This window comes from Ailuropoda melanoleuca, chromosome 13 (assembly GCF_002007445.2).
Source record: "Ailuropoda melanoleuca isolate Jingjing chromosome 13, ASM200744v2, whole genome shotgun sequence".
NCBI lineage: Eukaryota > Metazoa > Chordata > Mammalia > Carnivora > Ursidae > Ailuropoda > Ailuropoda melanoleuca.
This window is the reverse complement of record NC_048230.1, coordinates 82,834,095-82,860,415: the sequence shown is the minus strand read 5'-3', so window position 1 is coordinate 82,860,415 and position 26,321 is coordinate 82,834,095. Positions and strand designations below refer to the sequence as shown.

The 26,321-nt window shown below is 41.6% G+C and overlaps 1 protein-coding gene and 1 long non-coding RNA gene across 2 annotated transcripts in view; both read right to left on the bottom strand.

The window, feature by feature from the left end:
- The window catches only part of SPTLC3 (serine palmitoyltransferase long chain base subunit 3), a 125,348-nt gene extending 104,024 nt beyond the window's left edge, over positions 1-21,324 (bottom strand). The window contains 1 exon segment of the mRNA XM_034641610.1: positions 20,898-21,324. Within this exon segment, the coding sequence (XP_034497501.1) occupies positions 20,898-21,014 (117 nt within the window). The 5' untranslated portion in view covers positions 21,015-21,324.
- Positions 4,578-20,189, bottom strand: LOC117795596. Its single transcript, XR_004619666.1, has 3 exons — positions 20,082-20,189; positions 19,617-19,767; positions 4,578-4,988 (listed from the first exon to the last, which is right to left on the bottom strand). It is a non-coding gene; the product is annotated as an uncharacterized LOC117795596 (long non-coding RNA).
- Positions 21,325-26,321: the final 4,997 nt, after the last annotated feature.

Below are 26,321 nucleotides of genomic sequence, written 5' to 3'. Positions count from 1 at the left end.
AACTTTACAATAGCAAAGTTGAAGCAGAAAAGCTTGAATTTAGACCTTTGGGAAAGATTGAAACGTATTTCAAAAATAAAATAGCTATATGGCTGAATCTTTTCCCTTTCCAGGTGACTACTGATAGCTGCAAACACTCTGTGGGAAGGCTGGCTACCATGGGCATATACCTATACTGGGCACCGTGAGAATCATTCAGGGAGTCTCTCTTATAGCCTCATCTTCATAGAGCTCATGAGCTAATTGGGAGATAAAATATACATACGAAAATGTAATATTTCCTGAAATATGGAATATGGTGGGGGAACTCCATCCACTCTGTCCATTGCTAGTACATCAGTGCCTAGAATGATGGCTGATATGTAGTAGATATCCAATAAATATTTGATGAATGAATGAATGAAGAAGTATTCAGTGGCAACATCTCAACAAATGTATAGCAGTGGTAAAAAGCAAATAGGAATTCTGATAAGTCATCCCATCCTTATACATTTGTTCAGCCATTCATTCAGCAAATATTGAGTACCTACTTTGTGCCAGCTGCTGTGCTAGGTCCAAGTGACATGGTGGTGACCAAGGGGGTCACTGCCTCTGACCTCATAGCCTGCATGTCTGCTATCCAATAAAATAATCACCGGCCACATGTGACTATTTATATTTAAAGTTAAATAGTTACAATTAAATAAATTTAGAGACTTAGACCCTCAGTTACACTAGCCACATTTCAAGTGTTCGATAACCACATGTGGCTGGTGGTTTCCTTATGGAAGGGAGCAGACATACAATATTTCCATTTCCATTTCCATTTCAACAGGAAATTCTGTTGTTCAGAGGTCAGCCAATTGTGGCCTATAGGCCAGATCAGGCCCACCACTTGCTTTTAAAAATCAAGTTTTATTGGACTACGGCTACACCCATTTGTTTATGTATTGTCTATGACTGCTTTCATGCTATAACGGCAGAATCGAATGGTTGTGACAGAGACCGTATGGCCCACAGAGCTGAAAAATATTTATTATCTGGCCCTTTAGGGAAAAATTTTGCCAAACCCTGGTCTAGATGGAAATACAGATGCATATAGCAAATACTTACAAAAAGGGAAATGATGAATAAATAAGAGTGCTGTGGGACAGACAGGTTGGGGATCTGATCTAGTTTAGGAAAAAAGAAAGACTTTCCCAAAGAAGACAGTGTTTAAAATGAGAGCTGAATAATCAGTGGGAGTTTACCAGGCACAATGTTCCCAGCAGAAGGAAGAGTCTGAAGAGCTGTGGGAGGGAGGAAGAGGGCACAGTGTTTGGTAGGCATGGACAGTGAAGGGGCAGGCATGGTCAAGGATCATTTCTGGGGGGTGGGGGAACTCCATCCACTCTGTCCATTGCTAGTACATCAGTGCCTAGAATGATGGCTGATATGTAGTAGATATCCAATAAATATTTGATGAATGAATGAATGAATAGCCAGGGGGGTTATGCAGAACTCATAAATCAAGTTTAGGATTTCAGCCTTCATCCTGACAAGGTAGCCACTGATGAGTTTAAGAAAATCTGTGGCTTAAGAATGTGATCAAATATGTGTTTTCAAAAGGCCCATGGAAGCTGGGTGAAGACCAGATCTTTGGAGCACCCACATTCAGTGATTCATAGTGATTTGGGTCATATGGTTGGTAACATTAAAGTCTTTCTTATATCCAAGGTGGAAGAAGATTTAATGAAGCAAACTTATTCAGGTGATTCTGAAATTTTGAACTTACAACCCAAAATCTAAAGGAAGCTCTAAAACTGCATGGGAATGAACCAACAACAGAGGCGTGCTTTGACACTAGGTGAGGTGTGCACTGTGGTATTTCTTTACCACACCAGGTAGCCAGTGACTCATAGGTGAGTTATAACAAGGGTGGGGCTTTTGGAAGTCCACAAAATGTGGTTCTGGGAGTCATTTGGCTGAGCTCGGTGGACTGAACTTGGATTACAAACAATGGTGTTTCTCTTTGAATCAAACTGAATCTATTTTTTTCTTGCACCTCAGTGATGCTGAACTACGTACTTGGGCCGCACCCAAAACTTCCTGTTCTGTGAAGCTAGGCCAAACAGTGCCTGACTTTCAGCAACATGAAGAAGCAGAAGGCCCTGCTACCTAGAAAGAGAGAAACTTGCCAAGGATCCAGTTGCTGTTTCTTCTCTATGTGTTTACTAGTATTTGGTTCACGGTTGCACATACCTATTTTCCTTGATTTTCTCCTCCCTTTCTCTGTCTGTCATCCTATAAAACCACACACACTGTAGGCATGTCAAGAGCAGCTTAGGAACCTATAAACTGGTTCATCTTCTGCCTGCCTTTGAAGTCTCCAAACAACCCATTCACCAAAAATATGATACCATAACAATTTATTTCTTTGCTTCCAAAAAATCTGATAATATCCATGGTCATATCTATAGTTATCTGATTAATTTTTCTTATCATGTGACATATAATGTAGAAAAAAGTAACTTCTCCAAGAACAAGGCAAATCTTGACTAGTTTTTATCTGTACTTCTAGATCAACCAACTAATTAGATTAAGGCATTTTAGCCATAATCTAGTTTCTGAGCCCTAAGTAATGAAAGGGTACAAGGCCTGAGTTGTCTGATTGGCATAAAAATTAATTACACTTAACAACAACGAAAAAACCCTGTTTTCCATGACCCGTTTTTTTCAGACTTTGAGTCATTTTCTCAGGCCATCAGGTGGAGTACTTCTGTTTTCAGTCTGCAGCACCTGAATCAGTGGTCTTGCTAAGAACTTGGCGGTGGTGGGGCACCTGGTTGGCTCAGTAAGTAGGGCATGAGATTAATCTCGGGGTTCATGAGTTTGAACTCTACATTGGGCATAGAGTTTACTTAAAAAGAAAAAAAGAACTGGCCAGTGGCAAGCATGGCCCTTTAAAGAAAATGCCAGCCCCTTTTGCATCAATAACAGACCAAATCCTGAGGTACATTAGTTGTGGGATTTTCCCCAGTGCCCCAAATTATTTGCATGAGTTGGCAAAAAATGTTCATGCCAAGAGCTACTATGGGATTTGTTTTGGTTCTCTGATGTGAAAGGCAGTGTTGTGTAGGGGTGCTAGAAACTGGCAGTGGACAGAGGTGTGTCTTGCTCTGGATTGGGCATTTTAAGGTCTTGGGCAAGTGATGACACCTATTCAAGTCTCAGTTGCCTATTGAGAAATGTGTCAATAAGATCTAGAAAATGAGATAACGTGCTTCTCTGAGATTTTGAGATCAGTTCTGCCATTATTATTCAAGTATTTGAGATGATCTGCAGCCTATTTTCTTTAGGAATAATGATCAAGTAGGTAACTGAGAAACATGCTACGTTGCAAGAACCCCAGAGCTCCTACGTGTCATCAATATCATGGCCTTGGGCAAACTCAGAAAAGGAAACAAGAAGTGAACTGACTGGAAGCAAGCATTCATGATGTTAAGTGTTTGAAAATGAACTAGAGGTTGATAAAGGGCCCAGGAAAAGGTATTTTGAGGAATACATATGCTGTATAACATAAGACAAAGGTAAATGACTTTAGAAGAAAGATTTATAGGAAGTTGTGCTATCTGACGTACCATTGAAATCACTTTGCTGCCTGACTGTGGAGAGCTAGGGTAGAAATTAATATTTTACAAGGCTTTTAGAATCTCGTGGATTTTTATTTTTTAATTTACTAAGACTGACCCCTAAAGCTGTTCTTCTAAGTGCAATAACAAAAATAGCACTCTTGTTCTTGTGAATTAAACTATGGAAGGAAAAATGCCTTGATTATTTTCACTTCCCATGAGTTCTTGCTAGGAAAGTTTGATGGAGTTACGCGCTGAATAAGGGCTGGATAAATGTGTACTGCTGCCAGTCCTTTGAGGCATCCTTGAACTTTAGAGTCCAAATGTCTGAGACTGTTGTTCGGCTCTGTCCCCATCATCCATGTGGCTTTGGTCTCATGATTTTTCTAAGCCCTGGTTTTTTCATCCCTAAAATGGGCCAATAACAGTCATTCTGTCTACTTCACAGCATTGATGTATGCGTCTAGCAAGATCCTGGATATAAGTTGATTTTACAGTTATAAGGATCTGGGTACTTGATCCTGAGGGTTAAAAGGGCAAATAATTGGTTAAGTTTTTAAGAAATCATTGTCTTAATTTTGGGTTCCCCAGAAGCAGACCTTGAGGAAAGGATTCAAATGCAAGTTGATTATCTAGAAGGTGACCCTAGGGAGCGCTGGTAGAGAGCCGGACTGAGACAGGGAAGGGAAGGCAACCAGTGAAGAGTCAAGCCATTTACTACTGTGGGAAACCGGCCCTCACTTCCAGATGGGGAAACTGAGGCTCAAAGGGATTATGCCACTTGATCAAGGCCACAGAGCTACCAACATGAAGCTGGAATTCAAGCCTACACACTGCCAGCAGAAAGCCCTACTCCCAATCTCTACGTGATGATTCAGCTTATTAGGGCAGCAGGGCTGTGGGGTGTGGCAACAGGTTATGTGACATTAGGAGACAGATGATCCTGGTTCCACTACTTACCAGTCATGTGAGTGATTGTCTGACCTCTTCAAACCTTGAATCCTTATGTGTGAAATTCGAAAACCCATTGTGAGGATTAACAACACTATCTCAAAAACCATAACCACACATGGTAGCAATCATTCACTCTAATTAATATTGATTTCTCTGACATGTTGTTCTCAGATACACACACACACACGGATTTCCACGTGTGGCTTTTATTTTGGGAAATAGAAGAGGAGATGCCTTTACTTCTTACATGAGACAAATGCAATTTTGAGAAATTAATTTTGAAAGGGGAAGCTAATGAATTTGAAATAACAGATATCACTTTGAGTCTTCAAATACTGTGGTCCCTAGCTATTTGCTTTAACAGTGTGTGGCTGGGGACGGGGTCCTCACACTGGTGTGACCTTGGAGGTAATCACTTGGCTTTGTTGACCTTCATTCCTCCATCTGTAAGGAGACAAGGGAGGGAGTGGAATTGTAGGAATTTATAAACTAAATTCCCTTTCTACCAGATGGATTATACTAAGGTCAATAAAGGAAAAGTGCTCTTGATCCCTTTGGAATTCTATGTGTACAATGGGGGACTTTCTCTAGACAAACCTTCTGTTGAGCCCTTCCTTTACCTCACAAGATGCCAATTTACACATTACTTGCTTCTTTTTGAAGCCAACATCCATCTTGCTAGCTCAAATGCAAGAAGGAACATAGGGGTGATATCATTCCCAGACATGAATGGACCCAACCAGGGGACATGTAGACCCAGGCTCAAGAGATAGGAATGCTTCTTTGTCATTCAAAGAAACATACAGAAATGCAACCTCACCAGCTTATGCTTGTACAAGTAGTTTGAGCACATACAGGCAGCATTATCCTGAACAAACAGGCACCAGATGTACCTAATGGAATATCCAACATGAAGAACAAAGCGATTTTTCAGATTCCAAGTCTTTTGCGAGGCAATAGACCTCCGTGGGACCAGACAGAGGGGTACCATAAGCAACTAGGTAACATCTATTAACATGACTTCATGGGCCTCCGATCAATAGTGTCCACTTTCTCAGAAGACCCCTGCCCCCAACTTTGTCCTTAAAAACCCTGACTTGTGCACCATTGGGGAGTTCGGGAGTTTTGAGCATTAGCTCCCTGTTCTCCGGGTGACACCACCCAATAAATAGCCCATCTTCCTTCACAGCCAAAGCTCCGTGTCAGTTTTTCTTGGCTTGCTGCACACTGGGTGGATGAACTCTCACTTGGTTTGGTTACATTTTGTCCAGAGATTAAACTCTCCAATGCTAAGTGGGCAGTTTTATAACATCTTTCCACAGCCAAAACTATATATGAAACTTTTCCCAATAAGAACAATGAAAAGGCAATGTAGGTCAAAATTCACTGAGTAGTGTAATTCAGATTTGTGCATTTCATTATATGTAGATTTTATCTCAAAAAAGGGGAAAGAAAAGAACTGTAGATAAGTATTGAAGCCACATGATGTGCATGCAGGAGGATTTGGGGTGAAGTGTACCGATTCTACAACTTTCTTCGGAATGTATAAAACATAAGGACTGACAGGTGGATAGAAGAATGGGTAGATGGATAGACATGCAATAGAACAAATATAATAAAAGGTTAACTGGAGAATCTATATATATTTACTGTAGAACTCCTTTAATTTTTATGAGATTTTGCAAATATTCACAATAAGATGTTTGAGGAAAAGGCATTTTTTTTCCCCTAGTGATAAAAACACAGAACTTGGGGCCAGCCTGCAGTACTAACCAGAGGTTTAATCTTAGGCAAATTTACTTAATTTTTATATGATCAGTTGACTCATCTAAGAAATGGGATAGAGTAAGAGTATCAAACTCATAAAGTTGTTGTGAGGAACAAGTGAGTTAGTAGTATTTGTAAGGTTGTTAGCATGTAGTGTGATAAAAATGTTTGTTAAATGATATTTTAAAAATCATCTTATATACAGAGACATTGGAGGGAGAACAGATTGTACTGACTTAATTTGGACACTCAAACCTAAGAATGCAGAGCTTTATTAAAACCAGATGACAGGCTTATATACCCTAAGGTATTTGTCATTTTCTCTCTAATCCAGGTATATTTCATCTCCTACTAAGAGGTAGGAATCATCAGGATGGATCAGTGATATTTAATTTCTGTTTTCATTTCCTTCTAAAAGTTCCACTTGCTTAAACCATGCTCCCTGACCCCAGGCCTAGAGTATATATAATATCTGGAGGGGCGCCTGGGTGGCACAGTGGTTAAGCATCTGCCTTCGGCTCCGGGCGTGATCCCGGCGTTATGGGATCGAGCCCCACATCAGGCTCTTCCGCTATGAGCCTGCTTCTTCCTCTCCCACTCCCCCTGCTTGTGTTCCCTCTCTCACTGGCTGTCTCTCTCTCTGTCAAATAAATAAATAAAATCTTTAAAAAAATATATAATATCTGGATATCAGTATAAAAGCATATAGCTACCTGGTCATACAAAATTATCTTGTGATTTGGTGATTTTTAAAAAGAGGACAGTGAATAGTAGCCATGTTTTCCAACAAAGGTTAGGAGACCTGTAAATTAATCAATAAGAGGTTTTATACTTTGAAATTTACAAAGAAGCCTGTATATCACATGAAGTGGGGGCTTTCCCCATATTTTAAAGAATTAGGCATGTGGAAAGCAAATAGCAACTTAAATAGCAAACAAAATAAGCTGAAATGAGAGTTCTTACAAACAATAGATTAACTAAAATAGGTGGTCTTTATTCATTCCACAAATATTATTGAGCACCTACTATGTACAGGCTCTGGTCTAGGTGCTGGGGATTCAGCTGTAAATAAGACAAAAATCCCTACCCACATGGTGCTTATACTCCAGAGGATGAAGCAGACAAGAGATTGGAAATCAATTAGTGTGTGTGCGTGTATATACAGTGTTAAGGACTAATGAGAATAATCAGGAAGGGAAGGGAGGGGGTGAGAAGGTTTGCAATTTTAGATAGGGTTGTGAGCTTATATCTCAAAGAGAAGGTAACATTTGAGTGAGGACTTGAAGGTAGGGAGGGTGAAGGCATGTGGACATCTGGGAAGTGCATACAGGAGAGGAAGTGTGAATGTCCCCAGATGGGAGGATGTATGGCCTGTTTGCTCTAGTGTGGCTGGAATAGATTAAGTACCAGGAAAAAGACTGGGGGGGGGGGGCGCCTGGGGGGCACCGCGGTTAAACATCTGCCTTCGGCTCAGGGCGTGATCCCGGCATTCTGGGATCGAGCCCCACGTCAGGCTCCTCCGCTATGAGCCTGCTTCTTCCTCTCCCATTCCCCCTGCTTGTGTTCCCTCTCTCGCTGGCTGTCTCTATCTCTGTCAAATAAACAAATAAAATCTTTAAAAAAAAAAAAAAAGACTAGGGGGTGAGTTGAAGAGGACCAAGCCTTACTAGGCCATCATGAAGGATTTTGTCTTTTGAGTAAAATGAGAGCCATGGGAAGGATTTGGGCAGAAGAGTGACATCTCTGGATTCCATTTCAACAAGATCCCTCTGGCTGTTCTGTTGCAAACAGTCTTGCTGGTGCTGGTGGAAGGGAAGGCAGAGATAGAAGCGGAATATGGTGGTTTTAAAATTTGTGTATGGGGGCGCCTGAGCGGCTCAGTCATTAAGTGTCTGCCTTCGGCTCAGGTTATGATCCCAGCGTCCTGGGATCAAGTCCCGCATTGGGCTCCCTGCTCAGCCAGGAGCCTGCTTCTCTCTCTGCTCCTCCCTGCTTGTGTTTTCTTTCTCTCTCTCAAATAAATAAATAAAATCTTTAAAAAATAAATAAAATAAAATTTGTCTATGAATTCTTTGATATTCTTCCAATCAAGAAGTTGGAGTGGGGGAAGGTCCCTTCCCCCTGAACCATGTGGGCAGGCTTGTCACTACTTCAACCTATAGATTAGGGCAGAAGTGAAGCTGACCTCTGAGGCTAGGTCACAGAAGGCCATGAGATTTCTACTCCATTTACTAGAAAACACTCTTAAAGTCCTCCTGCCAGAGAGGCCACATTGGTAATCCCTACTTGTCTTTTCTTTCAGCCGTTCCAGCCCTGATGGAGACATAGGAGTGAGGAAGCCATCTTGGAGACAGATCCTTCTGGCCCGGCTGTTCCAGATCTAGCCAATAGAGTCATCCCAGCTGAGGCCCCAGATATCTTGGGACACAAAAAGAGCTGTCCTGGTATGTCTTTTCTGAATTCCTGACCAGCAGAATCTACGAGCATAATAAAATGATTATTGTTTAATGCCACTATTTGTTGGGATGGTTGGTTATGCCAGCAATAGGTAACTGGAACACAGAGACAAGAGGTGAGCTTCCTGTAACAATCTAGGTGAGAGGTAATGGTGGCTGAGACCAGGGCAGTTGCTGTGGGGAGGTGACAAGTAGATTCTGGATATACTGTGGAAGTAGGATCATGAACTTGCTGACTGATTCAATGTCAAACGAGAGAGAAAAGTCATGAATGATGCTTGAGTTTTGATTTGAGCCACTGGAAGGACAGAGTTGCCATTTCCTGGGACAGGAAAGACTATAAGGGGAGCAGGTTTGAAGGTGGAGGGTGGGAGTCTCAGGAGCTCAGTTTTGGACATAGTAAGTTGGAGTTGCCTTTTGATTACCCAAATGGAATGCAGGTAGTAGGAAATGACACAGACACACAGACACACACACACACACACACACACACACACACACACACAGAGTGAGGAGACAAGATCAGATCATCATGAAAGAAACACAGAAAAGATAAGAGGTGCAAGGACTGAGGCTTGGGTCGCTCCATTGTTTAAAGGTCAAAGAGATGAAGAGAAACCAGGAACGGAAACTATAAAAGACTAGCTAATGATATAGGAGTGTTGTATCCTAGAAGCCAAGAGAAGAATGTGATTTAAAGAGGAGGGGGTGATTACTTGTGTCAGAGGCTTCTGACAGGTCAAGTAAAATGAGGTCTGAGAAGGTACCATTGGATGATGGAATTTGAGGGTTTAAGACTATCATTTATTGGGCACCTATTATATATACCAGGCTTTGTACTGAACACTCTTATAATAGCAGTAGAGGAGAAAGAGATGGCTTTAGGCTGACTAACAGATAATAGCTACCATTTATTATCTACTATATATCTGATAGTTATGGGGAACCTTACATACTATCTCATTTAACCTTCAGCATTGCCTTGTGAGGTATGAATCAGAGACACGAAGTTACCTGCCCAATGTGGCAGGGCTAGTAAGGCGCAGAGCTGGGACTCAAACCCAGTTCTATGTGATGTTGAATATTGGTCTTCCTGCTATCCATTCCTCCTTAAGTGATTTCCTGGGAAATCCTGAGGGGTGCTGGGGTGTGAAAAGCCACCAGAAAAGAAAATACCTTTTTAACTTTGAGTTCAGTTTTACTCAAGTGGAGGATGTAAAAGTAGTTTTATAGTAAAAGAAATACGAATCCATTGTAATGTTGTAGAAGGCAAATTCTAACATCAATTTTCCAAACAAACAAATAACACACATGGGGCTTGTCACCTGATGGCTTTGGATTAAGTGTGTTGTTCTCTCTTTGGTGAATCAACTTGTGAATCCCTTACCCTATCTTCTCTGGAGAGGTTGATTGGCTGGTTTTTCTGGTTGGGTTGTGAAAGCAGATGTAGCCTAATTAATAAAGGCACTCCAGGGCTGAGGTTCTTAACCTGGGGATCTGAGAAAGTTGGGGAAGGCATGATTCTCTGCTGGAAAGCTTTGTGATTATGGACATATTCATCTTTCCATAGGGAGCATCTATCAGCTTCTCAAGGGGATCCTTGACTTCCAAGAGGCTAAGCCCCACGGGGCAGAGAAAGAACAGTCAGGTTTAACCTGTAGTTATGAGGATAAGCGTGACTGGCACATGGCCTTTTTCTTAGGCAACTTTTAAAGGCCCAGTTATAGCATATATAGAGAACAATAATATGACCAGGCCTTATGATTGCATTATCTAACAAAAGGTCTGTCTATCACTTCCTATGAAGCTTTAGTGATAAGATTTGACCAGTAGAATATTGTCACTTCTCAGACATTTCAATAAGTGGGACCCAATATTTGGTCAGGGAAATCAAGTATGTGTGGTTGGTCATAACTGTTCCTCAAACTTGCATATCCCAGGATCAAATGTTGATACAACAACTCAGGAAAATGAAGATGTGAGACTCCTCTATTGCTTTTAAAAATATAAAGTCTAGGGGCGCCTGGGTGGCTCAGTTGTTAAGCGTCTGCCTTCAGCTCAGGGCATGATCCCAGGGTCCTGGGATCGAGCCCCACATCAGGCTCCCTGCTCTGCTGGGAGCCTGTTTCTTCCTCTCCGACTCCCCCTGCTTGTGTTCCCTCTCTCGCTGGCTGTCTCTCTCTCTGTCAAATAAATAAATAAAATCTTAAAACATATATATATATATATATGTCTAAGTCTAAATTAAGAAGAGCCATTTTCCCTAATATATATGAGAAAAGAGTATTCAATTAATGACCGCTTAATTTTCTCATCCTATTTGCTTATAACTCAAAGGTTACAGATTTGTGGCTGGTAGCAACGTTTCCTTGAAATCCACGCTATTTGAATTTATAAAGATTAGATGCCAATACTTAAAAATCAGGTGTTTTTCTCCCTGGCACCTCTTCCCACCCCATGTGGATTTCCAGCTTCTTTTGAAAATCACACAGTCTGTCAACCAATATGGTAAAACTCTTGAGGCAGCAATACTCAGACTGGCAGTGTGATGGAGAAAGTAGATTGTGGAGAATGATTCCGAATACTTCTCAGAGTTATGGTTACAGTGTTGTTGTTGTTGTTTAAATGGTTAATCTAACCTAATTTGTTTCTAATTTGGCAGCAACAGCTCGTTCTCACATGAATTTATAGGTTGCTATACTTCAGAATTCCAGAAAAACTACATTAGTTCAGGCCTACTGAGACAAATGTGACAATACTTAGTAATAAGATTAAGTGTATTTAAAAATAAATGTAGTTGATCTCTCGCAAGTAATTAGGTTAATATCAATCTATCTCTGGCAGTATTTCCAAAGGGGAAGTTGTTCAAGGAAATTTTAACAAATAGATAAAATTAGTATTTAATTGGCAGATATTAAATATATTTAATTAAAAACATGTATTCTTTTAATTAATAAAAACATCTGCACCTGAACACACACACGTTCCTGAGTCAGCTCTTTCTTCATAGATAATGCAGTAAATTACAGCCTCCTCAGGTTGAATAATTACACATCAGACTTGATAGCGTTCAAATGATTGTGTTTTTGCACTGGTGATACTTGAGTTTATTGTATCTGGTATTTGGATATACCCGCCAGACACTCATCTTAAAGCATACAGTCATTATTTCAAAACGCAAGCAAAACGAAACAAAAGTGTACAGCTTCGAGAAAGACATCTTTGCCACAGATTAAATGCAAACGGATGGCCCACACAAACTCTTCCCTCAAAATGCAAATGCCAGCGCTAAAAATGGTTATTAAGTGAGATTGCAGAGTGAGTTTTCTAGGCATTTTAAGGAAATGGAATATCTGCATGCTCATTTATCTACTACAACTTAACAAACCATCGCCACAGCTAAAACATCATTTGTTTGCTCAGGAATCTATAACTCGAGCAGGGCTCAGCGGGGACAGTGCATCTGTACTGTGTGAAGTATCGACGGGAGCAGGAGGACACAGGGGCTGGAGGACCTACTCCAAGGTAGCTTATTCATGCTGTCTACACGGGTGCTGCATCTTATCCAGGGACACAGCAAGGACACTTGGTTTCGCTCTACTTGGGCTTCTCTTTGGGACTACTTGGGTTTTCTCCAAGTATGATGGCTGGGTTCCAAGAGTGAGTGTTCTAAGAGTCCTAGGTTCAAGCCACGAGGCTTCCTGTAACTTAGTCTCAGAAGTTCCAGATTATCCCCTCTGCCTCATGCTGTTGGCCAAGTAAGTCATTAAGTTCAGCCCAGATTCAAAGGGAGTGAAATAGATCCCATCTCTCAATGAATTTGCAAGTATCCTCCATCTATCACATCACATGTCTAAGATGTCACTATTACCAGGAAATCCTGTGCTAAGTTAACCGCCTATTCAGGGTGGCCATGTGCCCTTAGAGAAGCTTCTGAAAACTAAATTATCTCCAGAGCTCCATCTGGGGCTCAGTCTGAATCCATATGACTTAGAGTTACATGGGTCGATTTTCTTTAAATTCAGAGTTGTATGAAGTGAAAAATGGGGTGGGGGTGGCCAGTGCATTGATGTAGTTTGTCCATGAGCAGGCAATGTTGTATATTGAAAACTCTGGTATGTGACAGTTTGGTGCTAAGCTAAATTTTCATTAAGAACAATAAAGAAAGCAAGCAAAACAATCCACAATACATTTAACCCACACTGACTCTGCCCTTCAAGGCTGAATTCAGTTTGCCCCTTAATCTCTTGCGGTTAGAGAAGCAGTGTAGACTAAGGACCTGGGTTCTAGAATTAGACAAACCTAGTTTCCAAACCGAGTTGATATTTGTGAGCTGAGGACCATGGTTAACTTACTGAAACTTTGTTTCCTCTATCAGACTTCTAAAATGGGTCTGATAGGGGCGCCTTGCTGGCTCAGCCACTTAAGCATCTAACTCTTTTTTTTTTATATAAAGATTTTTATTTATTTATTTGACAGAGATAGAGACAGCCAGCGAGAGAGGGAACACAAGCAGGGGGAGTGGGAGAGGGAGAAGCAGGCTCTTTAGTGGAGGAGCCTGATGTGGGGCTCGATCCGACAACGCCGGGATCACGCCCTGAGCCGATGGCAGACGCAAAACCGCTGTGCCACCCAGGCACCCCTAAGCATCTGACTCTTGATCTCAGCTCAGATCTTGATCACAGGGTCATGGGATGGAGTCCTCTTCCCCTCCAGGCTCAGAGCAGAGTCTGCTTGTCCCTCTCCTTCCCCCTCTGCCCTTCCCCACCTCTCCCACCCCCACATGCTTTCTCTCTGTCTCTCAAATAAATAAATAAATAAATAAAATTTTAAAAAATAAAATAAAATGGGTCTGATAATAATAGTATCTACCTCAAGGAATGTCATGAGATGATGAATCCAAAGCACTTAGAATGCCTGGCATTTAGAAAGACTCAATACATGTTGGGGATTATCATAATTATTATTTTCTTGGTTACCTCCCAAGGTTCTTAACTATAGGCCAACATGTATTAGGAGTGGGAGCACGATATTCTAGACTATTTGTGGTCACAATGAAAGCATAAGCCTGTTTCTTTTCTTTGATAACTTAGGCAACTGGAATTATTTTCTGTTCTTAAAGTAAAGGTTTCTAGGCTTATTTTAATCGGAAGCAGATAATACTCTTGGGTCCCGGGCAACACGTTGGAGTAAAAAGAAATGGTCTAGGGGGTATGCGCTAATGATCTAGCGTTTATGTCCCAGTTTTCTTCTTGCTGTGTGACCTTGGGAAGTTACCTATGTTCTCAGAACCTCAATTTCCTCATCTATAAAACATGGCTCATAATATCCATTTGGCAGTATTGTTATGAGAATTAAATGAGGCAAATATTATAACAGGACCTGGCAGGGAGCAATTACCAAAAGCGTTATTTATTGGCCTTACTATTATTATTGATGCGATCAAAATAATTAGATTATTCCAATTAAGTTTAAACTTGCTTTTGTACCTTACAGACACAACATGAAAAATGATCTTTTCTTTCTCTTCTCATGGACACTGATTCTAGTATATTCCTTTCCTTCCCTTTCCTCACTTCCCTGATCTTCTCTTCCCATTTCTTTCCTTTTGTATTTCCACCTGGACTTTCTTCATATCTTTCCCTATATTTTTTGCTTTGGTTTTATACATTTTTCTGTATTGGTTTCTAAAAGTTTTTTTATATATTAAGAAATTGCATTTTGTGATATGAATTGCAAATATTTTCCCCAGTCTGTGATTTACCTTCTGATTATTTTATGGTGCTATTTTTGTTTTGTTGTCATGGCAGAGAGAAATATTTGATTTTCATGTCATCAAATTTTCAACGTCTTCTTTTACGGCTCCTGATTATTAGATTATAGTTTCTACATGAAAAAAATGATGTTGTCTCATTTATTGGGCTCACATGAAATTTATGGATTAACTTAGGTAGAATTAACATAGTTTTCATTTTGAGTCTTCCTATCCTTGAAGATTGTATGCCTTTCCAATTATTCCACTTTTCTTTAATGTCCCTCAGCAGCATTTAAATGCTGCTCTTCAAAATTGGTTTCCTCTTCAAATTGATTTTCACTTCTTACATTTATTCCCAAGTACAACGTATTTCTGATGCTAGTGTAAATGGACCTTTCACTTAAAATTACATGTTCCAATTGATTTTTATTCATTGTTCTTTATGTTTTTCCCCATACAGAGTTTTAGATTTTTATGTAGATAAAATTCACTAATTTTTTCTTCATAGTTTCTACTTTTTCACTTTCTTTGAGGGCAAAGGGAGAAAATCGTGGCAATGATATTCAACCCTGACATACTCCTTTTGTCTTCTCTGCTGCCAGCTCCAGTGGGAGGTTCTTTATCATGCTTAATACCAGAATCAAGTCTTCCATGATGGCTAGTCCGTTAGGCCAAAGATAATCCATAATGGCATGTTCTAGAAGTTACCAGAGATAAAACCCACACAGCCGGAGAAAGTCACATCTGATCATGCCCAGTCTCTTCTCAAAGCTCCCTCATTACAAATATATATGGCTATACACTTTTGTTGCTATCCAGATCCCCTGGAATTCTGATGATTTCTTACTGCAAGCACCTATAGGTCAGTTGGAAGGCTTTCTCTGATCATATGTAGTCAGGCTAGAAGTGCTTTGTGGTTAATGTTCCCGGGAGAATCCCTCAACTGATGATGGACAGGAGTTAGTTGACATATACCTCTTTAACCTGTGACTTAGTCGGGACAACTTTGAGGCATATTCTACACCATCATCAGGTTGCCCCCCTCCCTCCAAATCTGAGCACTAGCTGCCAACAGTGGTGACCTGTTCATTCAGGAAGTCAATACATTTGACTTCCTTTCCTTCTGTGTCTCACTTCTCCATTCCCCTAACTCCTGGGTTCACCTCCCAAATAAATTTCTTACCTCAAATCCTTATGTCTGAGTCTGTTTTTTGAGGAATGTTAATGAAGACAAAGGTATTTTATGATCTTATCCCACCTACTTTTATAGACTTATTACCCGATTATCTCCATTAAACATCCTAAACTTAGTCCCATTTATCCACATCATGTCTTGATGTTTTGTATCTTTCTAAGAGTATTTCCTTCTGTTAGAATGCCTTTCCATGACTGTGTGCCTGGCTACCCTGCCTTTAAGAGTCAGGCCAAGAGTGACTTCTTTGCCTTCCTATCCTGGGTCAGATGCCCCTTTCTCTGTATTCCTAAACATGGTTCACAGATCTCTGCTGTGATGGACTGTTTCCAATCATGGTCACAAATATTCCTCCAATCCCTCACAACCTTTTGTAATGTGACTTTGCAAGCTTGCCCCATCAAGAAGAAGAGCCCATTTCCTTTCCCCTTGCATCTGGGTTGACCTTGTGACTAACTTTGACAACAGAATGTGGTACAAGTAAGCCTTAAGAGGATGTGTGGTTTCCATTTTCACTCTCTTGGAAGCCAGACTTCATTTAAAGAAGCTTGAACTATTCTGTTGATATTGGGAGACCACATGGAGAGGGTATCCCTGTGAAGGAGATGCAAGGTTCCCCAGACAACAGCCAGTACCAAGGTCTCACTGGGTCCATATTGGATGCTCATTAAACACCATATGGAGCACTGACAGCCATCCCTACCAAGCCTGCCTGAATTCCTAGCCCACAGAAATCATCAGCAATTGTTTAAAACTATTGAATTTTGGGGTAGTTGGAGTAGTTGTTACACAGCAATAGATAATTGCGATATCTATTATAGAACTTGTCATTAAATATTATAATTATTTATTTACTTATCTGTCACATCGGTGAGCTACTATAAATGGAGACAGAATATTTTCACCCGACTAGATATAACACCTGACATATGGGAATGCTTTAGAATGATGAGCCCATGAAAAAATGAGACTCTTTAAGGAGATCACAGAGAAACTTTGTCACATTGAAGATTTGTTAAAGGAAATGAGAACCAAAAAACAAAAGGTACTAGAGAACGATTGTGGAAGACAAAAGTGGATAAACATTCAGAGCAACTGCAAGAGATCGCCAAAACTTCTGGTTTATATGAGTTCTTCTTATAATTGGTGAGATTATTGACCTGTTTTCGTCAGCGTGCAGACTAGACAGCCCCCGCAGATATGAATATTTACAAGGGCCTGTCAGGCAGCTACCACTGTGTGCAATTAAACTATAAGTCACAGTTCTCACTGTCCAGAAGTTTATACTGTTAACAGAAAAGCAGATGTACCAGGACACTGTGGGCTTCAGAAGGATATGAAAAAGTGGGGGAGAACAGAAGGCTCGTATTCAATGGTTATAGAGCTTGGGAGGATTTCCACAAATCTGCCTGATCATTCCCTTTCATGTAGCATTTACGGAGCAGCAGCTGGGCATGGCATTCCCACTCCCTCTTATGCTGAAGCCTCGCCAAACTGAGAGAAGTCTCTCAAATGTTCTGCACTCTGTCATGCCAGACTTTGCTTCCCCCCCGCTTCCTTTCTGGAAAGATTTATGACCTATGCTCCCTGATCCTTCATCTACCAATGCTTACATTCATCTCTGGGGCTCCTTTCCCTTCTTTTCCTTATTTGGCTTCCAGGGATAAACTCCCAAATTGCTCTGCCATTTCAAATGTCTCCAGATTCAGTGTGAGTTCTCCCTGCTCTACAAATCTGTCACTGACCACCCCAACCTGGAGTCTCTTAGAATGTAGTAGAAAGGGAAATGGCTTTGGAGCAATATGGATTTGGGTTCAAATCCTGGCTATGCTGCTTGCAATTCTGCACAAGTTCCTTAATCTCTTATGTTTCTTCGTCTATAAATTGGGCATGATGCTACCACTTCATGGGGCTGTAATGAGGGTCTAGGCGATCTCTATGTAAAGTGTTTAGCTGAGTCCTGGTATGTAGCACACCATTGATACATGCTACTGTTTTCCTCCTCTCTGAACTTCCGGTATTTAATATCTGTACCACTCATTTGTCCTTAAATCATACTTGCTTTGTGACAGCTCTTGTCCTGTGCCATAATTTAACTTAGTGTGTTTATTGTTCAATTTTAATATAAGCTTTCTCCTAATAGCTAAATGGTCCTTTTTTGTACATCTTTATATGTCCCAAGGACACCAGATTCTTAATAAATACTACTGCATGAACGAAGAGATGGTAGAATAAGGACTACTCTCAGGTTGTCTCTACCTCATTTTGTAAACTACAACATTCAGGGTCAAGAACTCAGTGAATTAGAATAACGCTAATGTCAAGATATTTTTGTTTTCTAGGAAAGGAATGATTAGGGAAAAGTTCAACAGTTTTCCTTGATCCTATAGGATCAATGTAATAAAGGAAAAATGCAGATCCCATCCCATGAAAAGCTAACTTGGAGGCGATGCAGTATTCAGAACAATGAAGACACTAGGACTACCTCCCAGCTTCAGGCTTTCTTAATTCGAATGTATGGCCAGGTCAGGAATGAGTGGGAGTGAAAAAGCAATTATGTGAACAGTAATTTTATGGGAATTAAATAAATCAATAGCAAATAGCAAGTTTGAGTTAAGATATTAAGGGCCTTTCCATCATTTATGTGGATATGCTCATGAGGAGAGAGAAAAATCCTTTAGGACACGAGTGTTCTGTTACTGACTGAGGCTCCATCTGTCAGAAGTAAGAGATAGGATGCCATACTACAAGTGAACAAATAAATGGACTTAATCAGTAATGAAAACCAAGGATCAGTGCATCCTCAGGTCATGTGGGGTTTAAAGAGAAGACAACACGCAATAGGATTAAGCTCCAAAAAACTCCAGAGAAGAACTAGAAGTTTTCCAGACAGAAGGCGTCTGCCCCCTTGCTAACCTTGAGATTGGGCTAGTGAGCTGGACTCTAGTGCAAGGGGGTCGAAACCAGGCTACATTGGAACAAAGAGAAGGAGGGTCTGGAGAGCGTGCCTAACAGTAATTTTCATATTCTTTTTTTTACACCAAGAACCCTTTGTTTAGAGTCCTACAGGGTCCTGTGACACATAAAAGGAACAGAGGTATTGGTGTATGATTGCAAAGCAGGAAGAGAAAGCGTGAGGGGATCTTGGGCGAAGCTGACAGAATCTTAGATCCTACTTCCTAGAGCCTTAAGCCTGGCAGAACGTGTTGGGAAGACCACTGGCCCAGGATATCTGTAAGCCTTTATGAATTGCTCTTGTCAACTAGCAAGGGTTTTGGTTAAGACCTGTTGGTGAAAGGTCTCCAAAGCAAAATGTGCTAAAACTAGTGACAGAAGATCATGGAGTAAAGATGACTGCATCCTCCTCAAGGGCAAAACAGGCTCTTGTCTGTCTTCCTGCACCAAGATCTCAGCAGGGTTTACTCTTTCTGGAAAATATTCTTCAAGTCATAACTGAGGCTTTCAGTGGAAGCCAATTTCAATTTAGTAACACCTAAATATATCTGAACCAACAGGTTCTGGATGGCCCTACAGAGCGAGCTGTTGGAAAAGGCAACAGCAGCCCTCCTCTTTCCTGCTGCCCTAAGAGAGGCCTTGATGTCCAAGGGTACTTTCAATCCTACAGGAGTACTTAGTAATGAATCTTTACGATCTTGAGCTTCATCTTGACTTAGGAGTGGTTGCAACCATTGAGCTAAGTTTCCAACCTCAGACGCTAGAAGGTGGTTACAAAACCAAGATAAAGTAAAGAGACAGAAGGACGGCTTTGAAGGCCTTTCTGCCCAAATGAGAGGCCTTAGGGTCAGACTTGCTGAAAGGGTGAGTGGGTGTGTGGCCGGTGTTCCCAACATTTCAAAGGCAAGGAGCTTCTTGGGTGGTTAGCAGGCTGAATGAACACTTACTGACAAATAGATGGTGGATATTATTAGGGTTGTCCTCACGGAGAAGACAGGAGTTGAATGTTTCTCTTCATATTGTGATAGGTTTCAGAGACGCTGCTGGGAGAGGCCAGGCCTGAGTTTTTGGTGGACACGTCCAAGCCTAGAGTAATGCCTGTTGTTAAGAGGGGAATACATTTGGGGACCACAGCCTTTCACACACACCCCAGGCTGCAGAGCACCCCTCTCCACCCACCTCTTCCAACTGGAAGCACGAATTTAATTCCCTGAGTGATGGGCTGGCTCCCAGCCAGCTCTGCCTGTCCTGTGATCTTAGAACAATCTGACCTTCTCCCTGGGTGGACGCTGGTTCCTAGGGGTGGATGTGTAATACAGGACTGCACAGGTTCCCTGCCCAGCTTCTCATTTCCCAAGAGTGAAGCTACCTGTTTGGCTATGCTAATTTGCTCCCGAAGCAGGTGAGCTCACCTGTGCAGCTTTAGCAGTGGGCATTATGTGAGGAGGGCACTGCCTTTCTCCAGGTACCTGGTACACGGGGGCTCCTTCTCGGCATACACTGACAACCTTTCCGAAGTCCCTCCTCCTCCTCAGTACATCCCCATCAAACATTCTGTCAGAGCCAAGAGCCAAGAAAGACAAAAAAGTATCAAATGGGAAAACAATGAAAAGTCTGTTTAGTTCCTGTGTGCAGTGTGAACAATAAGCCACCCTTTCTGAAGTGTCTCAGAACGGAATGCCTGTGATGTCCTTTCAAAGAAGGACTCTGGCCCCAAATCAAGCTGTAAGCCGTGACAATGCTCCCCTAAACAGCGCAAAGAATTCGCCTTTCAGCCAGAGAGGCATTTCTCATGTACTGGGGAAAAATGCCGCCCACACCACATCACCTCAGCACATTCACTATCCCTGCTCTTTCCCTGCCCAAGCCCGAGGACTCCAGCCTGCTGTGATTGCTTTATGCACAGAAATTCGGGGGACGGGTCTGAGCCTTCAGCCCTTTGCCCCCTAAAATGCTCCGGAGAAAGCAGAAGACTAGTAGGTATGTTTGTATTTCGGGGCGTTTCAGGCTCTCGGGTCTGTGTGTCCGCTCTTGGACAGAGCAGACATGCTCCCCCTTAATCCACAGCTCAACTTTTTCATAGCCAAGCATTTGAAATTTGCCCAAGTGTCAGAACACACAAAACACTTCACAGGAAGGACCTCCAGTCCGGCGGCTCCCAACAGCATCAGAAATTAAGAGGGAAATGTCCAAGTCCTTCCGAGTTCGGGGGAGGGCTCGCCTCTTACCTGGGCTTCTTTCACGATCCCATTCTTCACGCAGTTTCCACTAGATGAGCTGTCGCTCTGTTTCCCGTGATTGTGCAGATTCCCATTGCAAACAGCACCTCCTCCAGGATTAGCCATTTGTGTGAAATGATGGAATCAAGCAGGTTTTCCTCCAGAGGTTCTTGGCAAGGTTTGGTTTTGAAGTTGGTGAGGGGATGGGAGGAAGCGCTTTGGGCTGAGCCCCTGAAGGAATCCTACCAATCAGGCTTTCCAGGCTATCCTTGGGGCAGATCTTTGAAAGGAAAAACAAGTGGTTACCTTTAGACTCCACGGCTCAGAGGCTCAGAACGGGACCTTCAGGGCAACAGACTTGCTTCTGAAACTACAAAGGAGATTGCCCAGGCTGGCTCCTTGGGAGCAAGAGGAAATCAGGAGACTGCAAAACCCCAGTGGCAAACTGCAAGGAGGCGGGCTGGGAGGTGGAGCATCTTTTAAAGACACACACACACACACACACACACACACACACACACACACACACACACACACACACACACACACATACACACACCCCACCCCACCCCACACCACACCACCATCCCCCCCAGTCATGGTCTCCTGTCTCCAACGTGTAGTCAGTTCCGAATTTACGTCTACCCCCACCCCCTCCTCCTGGATCTAATTACAACTTTTGATTGTAAACCGAGCTCAACTGTTTTTTTTTTTCCGTAAAAAACACTTGGCAGTGGCTGCCAGGACTGCCCAGAGGGAGAGGAGAATGCGAAGTTACAATTTCAAGGGCACAGAGTTTCAGCTGGTTCCGTGGGTGACGGTGATGTTTGCACAGCCCTGTGGCTGTACTTAACGCCACTGAACTGTACATTTAAAAATGGATAGAATGGGAAATTTTGTGTGATGTGGATTTTACCATAATCCAAAAATGGCAAAAAAGTAATCATATTCAGAACCCACCTGGTGTTAAAACCAGTGTTACAATGGGAGGTATTAACTCATCAAGCATTCCGGTTACCAGCGTACAAATCTGAGAGACGGAATGTTTGGTTTCTTGTTAAGCCTGCGTTACTTCATCACGTGACTTTGGGAGAGCCATTTACTCTCCTTTTGCCTCAGTTTCTTCGGCTAAAAAGAGACAGAACCTTTTTGGTGGGTTGGCGTCCAATGGAGTAGCAGGAAAAGAAAAGCGTGGCTTGGGTTTGTTACTGACACAGGTGTTGTGAGGCAGATGGTGACTGCAGTGCCCAGTCCTGAACACCTGTGGTTTACTCATCAACTCTTATTCTCAATGCATTAGGCTTCTGTGTTCTCCTATCACCATCAGATGGCATTATGCTTTGTTGGACAGTGTCAATCATTTACAGCCTGTTCAGTCCCCCCAAGACCACCGTTATGGTTCCCCTGAATGAGACTTCTTTAACATTGGGCATTTAGGGGGAAAAAAATACCCAGCCATTTATTGGGTCAGTGGACAAAAACAAAGACACACACAAGCAAAAAACAAGAGCAGAAGAACAGGGATGGCCCTGGTTGTCAGAGCCTCATTGCTTGATTCTCAGCTCTCTTGGATGGGGTTTGTTTCCCCTCCAGGAAAATGTGGCCTATGGAGGAGGTGATGATAATGTTTTTTCTAACATGATTTGCATAGGAGGGTTGCCCTTTTTTCTGCCCCAGGGAGAGCTAAAGGAATAAGAGAAGGTCTTGGGCTAAATTATGGGATGGGGCTAATCCCAAGTGTGTCCACCTCTTTGTGTCTCAAGCTCAGACTTTTTACTGCATTTCTTCCAACTTTGTCATCGGAGCAGAACTAGCTTTTCACTGGTCTCTCTCTTCCACGGCTGTTACACTGGGAGTGTTGGCTATGTCCTTCTAGACTTATGCAAAAGGGAGATAAAAGAGTAGGGAGGGACACTGATAACTGCTGGCCTCACTGCCCCAGCTTACTTAGGAAGACAAGAAGAAGACACTGTTATATTGACCCAGCTCTAGTGACCCATACAAGATTATTTTTGGAATAAAGACTTTGCAATAAAACTAACTAAATTCTGAATATTAGATGTTTCCATCCCACCTCCTTTTCCTTTCTTCCTACCCTTGTATCTCCTCCTCCTCTTCTTTTTGTTTTTCTTTATGTTCTTTTTACAGGGGGACAAAAACCATATATAAAGAAAACATCTTAAAACAAAACGGAGATCTGCATCACTTTTTTCCCCCTTCATCTCAATTTCCAACATTAGGCAATCACCCACCAACCCTTAGGAAATACCTACTACATGTTCTCACTCTTGAAACTTTCCTACTTTACTTGCCATGTTGGGATATGTGAATTGTTATTTGCACAAAATCATCTCCACACATGAACCATTTAGCGTCCGGTACAGTGGTTGTGTAATCGTGGTGACTCATCGCTCCTCCAGTCCAACTTAAGTGTGGAGGTTTCTTTGAGTTGAGTTGTAGCTTTGAGTTTAAGGACATTGATTGCTATGGTTTGAATTTTGAGTTCCCCTAAATTCATAGGCTGGAATTATTAACACCACGATGATGGTGTTAGCAAGTGGGGCAGTTGGGAGGTGATTAGGTCATGCTGGGGGAGACCTCATAAGTGACATTAGAGCCCCCTTGCCTCTTCAGCCAGGTGAGGTTACAGTGAAAAAATAGTCATTTAAGGAGTAGGCTCAAATCTTCCAGTGCCTTGATCTTGGACTTCTAGCCTCCAGAACAGTAAGAAATAAATTTCTGTTGTTTATAAACTACCCAGTATATAGTATGTTGTTATGGCAGCCTGAACATACGAAGACATCAATCAACACTAAAATGCCAATTAAATACTGGCTATGATTTGGTGTCTCTGAATAGCTAAGTACACTTTAGATCAACCAGTAAACTTAATAAATATTTGAATAACTGCAACATATTAGGTTATTTGCTAAGCCTTTCCATACGACAATAAACGAGACAAAAGCAGTCTCCACCCTCACAGAACCAAGAGTTACCTGCACCTTCATATCTTCTACTCAAGATAACTCATTAGTTCAAATAAAAAGAAGCCTGTCTATTCGTGTATTAAAGGTAAAGATGAAATTAGTGAACCATGGCCTTATGGTGTTCTCCAAAAGGAATTTTTGGCCCAGTTGCCTACTTACAGAAGTAAGCAAGAAAGAGATGTTCAGAGGCTTGGTAATATGCTCTGAAAATGTTGGCAGAGAAAGGAGGAAATGAGCAAAATGAATGGTCGGGATTGTACAGTGTCTAGAAATCTATTCATTCTCTGTGACTTGATCTTTACTTATGTATTGGATGCTGATGCAAAAACTAAAGTTGCCACAAGTTTGGTGACTTTCCAAAGCCACAGGGGTATGTGGCAGAAGCAGGCGTGAACTCAGGCTAGAATGTCTGGGTCTGGAGCAAGTCCCTTTCCCGCACACCATGATAGCGCTCCTTCAGACAACCATCGACCACTATGAAGAGAAATAACATTTCAAAAAAAAAAAAAAAGAGAAAACTAAAAAAAAGAGAAATAACAGAAATTGTTATGGTTTGAGACATTTTATTGAATTAGCCAATTAAGAAATAAATTTTTATTTTGCTTTCCTGATTCATGAAAATCCTATGTCTATTAAATCGGTGTAAAGATCAAAGGACATCTCAATACCTCCTGGGAGTTGATAGTCTGGCATTCCTCTACAGAGAAGTATTTAAATTTCCTGAAGAATTCAGTCTAGAAAATTTTCAGTGTTGAGATAATTCAGATCCAAAGGTTTTCTTATCAGTAGATTGTAAATACCATAACATCAGAAGGCCAAATACTAATGTTAGAGATGTCAGGTGTCAGTTTGGGTTTCTTTTTTTTTTCTTATTAATTTCGTTTGAAACATTGGCTAATAGAACTGCAACGCTGTGTGATGTTGGAAAAAACCCTGTTCTTGATGACTGCTATTCCAAAGTCAGCGACATTGGAGCAATTCTGCTTTTCTTCATTTTTATCATCCCCCGGGGAGTGGTGCATCTGAGTCTTTGGAGCAGTAGTTACCTTCAGAAGGCCCCTAGCCAAGAGCAGGTGTGTCCCCCAACCTATAGGTGTCTGGACTCTTTGGCCGTGAAAAAACATCTGTTTCAAGAAAACCCCAAACTTATTATGCTAAGTGAAATAAGTCAGAAAGAGAAACACAAATACCATATGATATCACTTGCATGTGAAACCCAAAATATAAAATGAATGAATAAATAAACAAAAAGCAGAAACAGACCCATAAATACAGAGAACAATCTGATGGCTGACAGAGGGGAGAGGGTTTGGGGAGAGGGCAAAATGGGTAAACGGAAGTAGGAGGTACAGGCTTGAGTTATGGAATGAATACGTCATGCGGATGAAAGGCACAGCATAGGGAATATAGTCAATGTTATTATAGTAGCATTTATGGTGCAAGCTGGTAGCTACACTTGTGGTGAGCACACCATAATATATAAAGATGTTGAATCTCTATGTTGTGTACCTGAAACTAACGTAACATTGTAATGTTAACATTGTGTGTCAACTGTACTTCAACAACCCTCCCCCAGATTTTCAACACACCCTCCTCAGGATTTTCAGGATTGAGACTCTCAAAACATAAAACTAGGTACTTCTGAGAAGTACTCCAGAGCCTTTCCTATAACCTGACCCCAACAGACCTTTCTTGCGTGCTGGCCTCTTCCTGTGTCTGTCTGCTCTTCACGTGTTCTCTGATCGTCGGGTGTGCTCTGTGCAGTGTGGCTAGCCATGCCAGGGACTCACTTCCCTCAACCAATGAAGGGCAAGACTTGGTCCCTAAATGCCTGTGTTGTTCTTCTCTACAAGGTGTGTAGAGGTGTGTCCATAGTCTCTCGAGTCGCCCCAGTGGTACTGCGTCCGTACTACCTTCGGCAGTAAGCTTCTCATGAAAACACTTAGTACTAGCTTCCCTCCCTTCATAGCTCTGCTTATCCAGGCTTTCTGGAAGCACCCTCCAAATAAATGCTTGCACCCAAATCCTTGTCTGAGAGCCTGTTTGGGGAACTTAAACAAGGACAAATGAGCCCCAGTCAGTCCACCAATCTGTTGATCAGAGATCCAATTGTATCTTTTGAATGATCAATATTGGATTGTCCTGAAGATTAAGAGAGACAGCATATGGACAAACTTAATGTGGTTATTGAGTAAAACCTCAATAAACTTGGAAGAGAAGCAGAAAAGCTGCACCCTTCTGTCTCCCATAGGAAAGGTTTGTGGGACATATATAAAAAGAGAGTCTCTACAATCTTAGTTGAAGAAGGAAAGTCATGAATTTGAGTTATAGCATCATAAAAGCACTAAACATTTCAATGAGTAAAGGGCTCAGAAAATGTGTTATATTTGCATAAAGAGTAAAACAAATCTATCCTTTATCTAAAGCTTTGATGGGGGAAAAATTC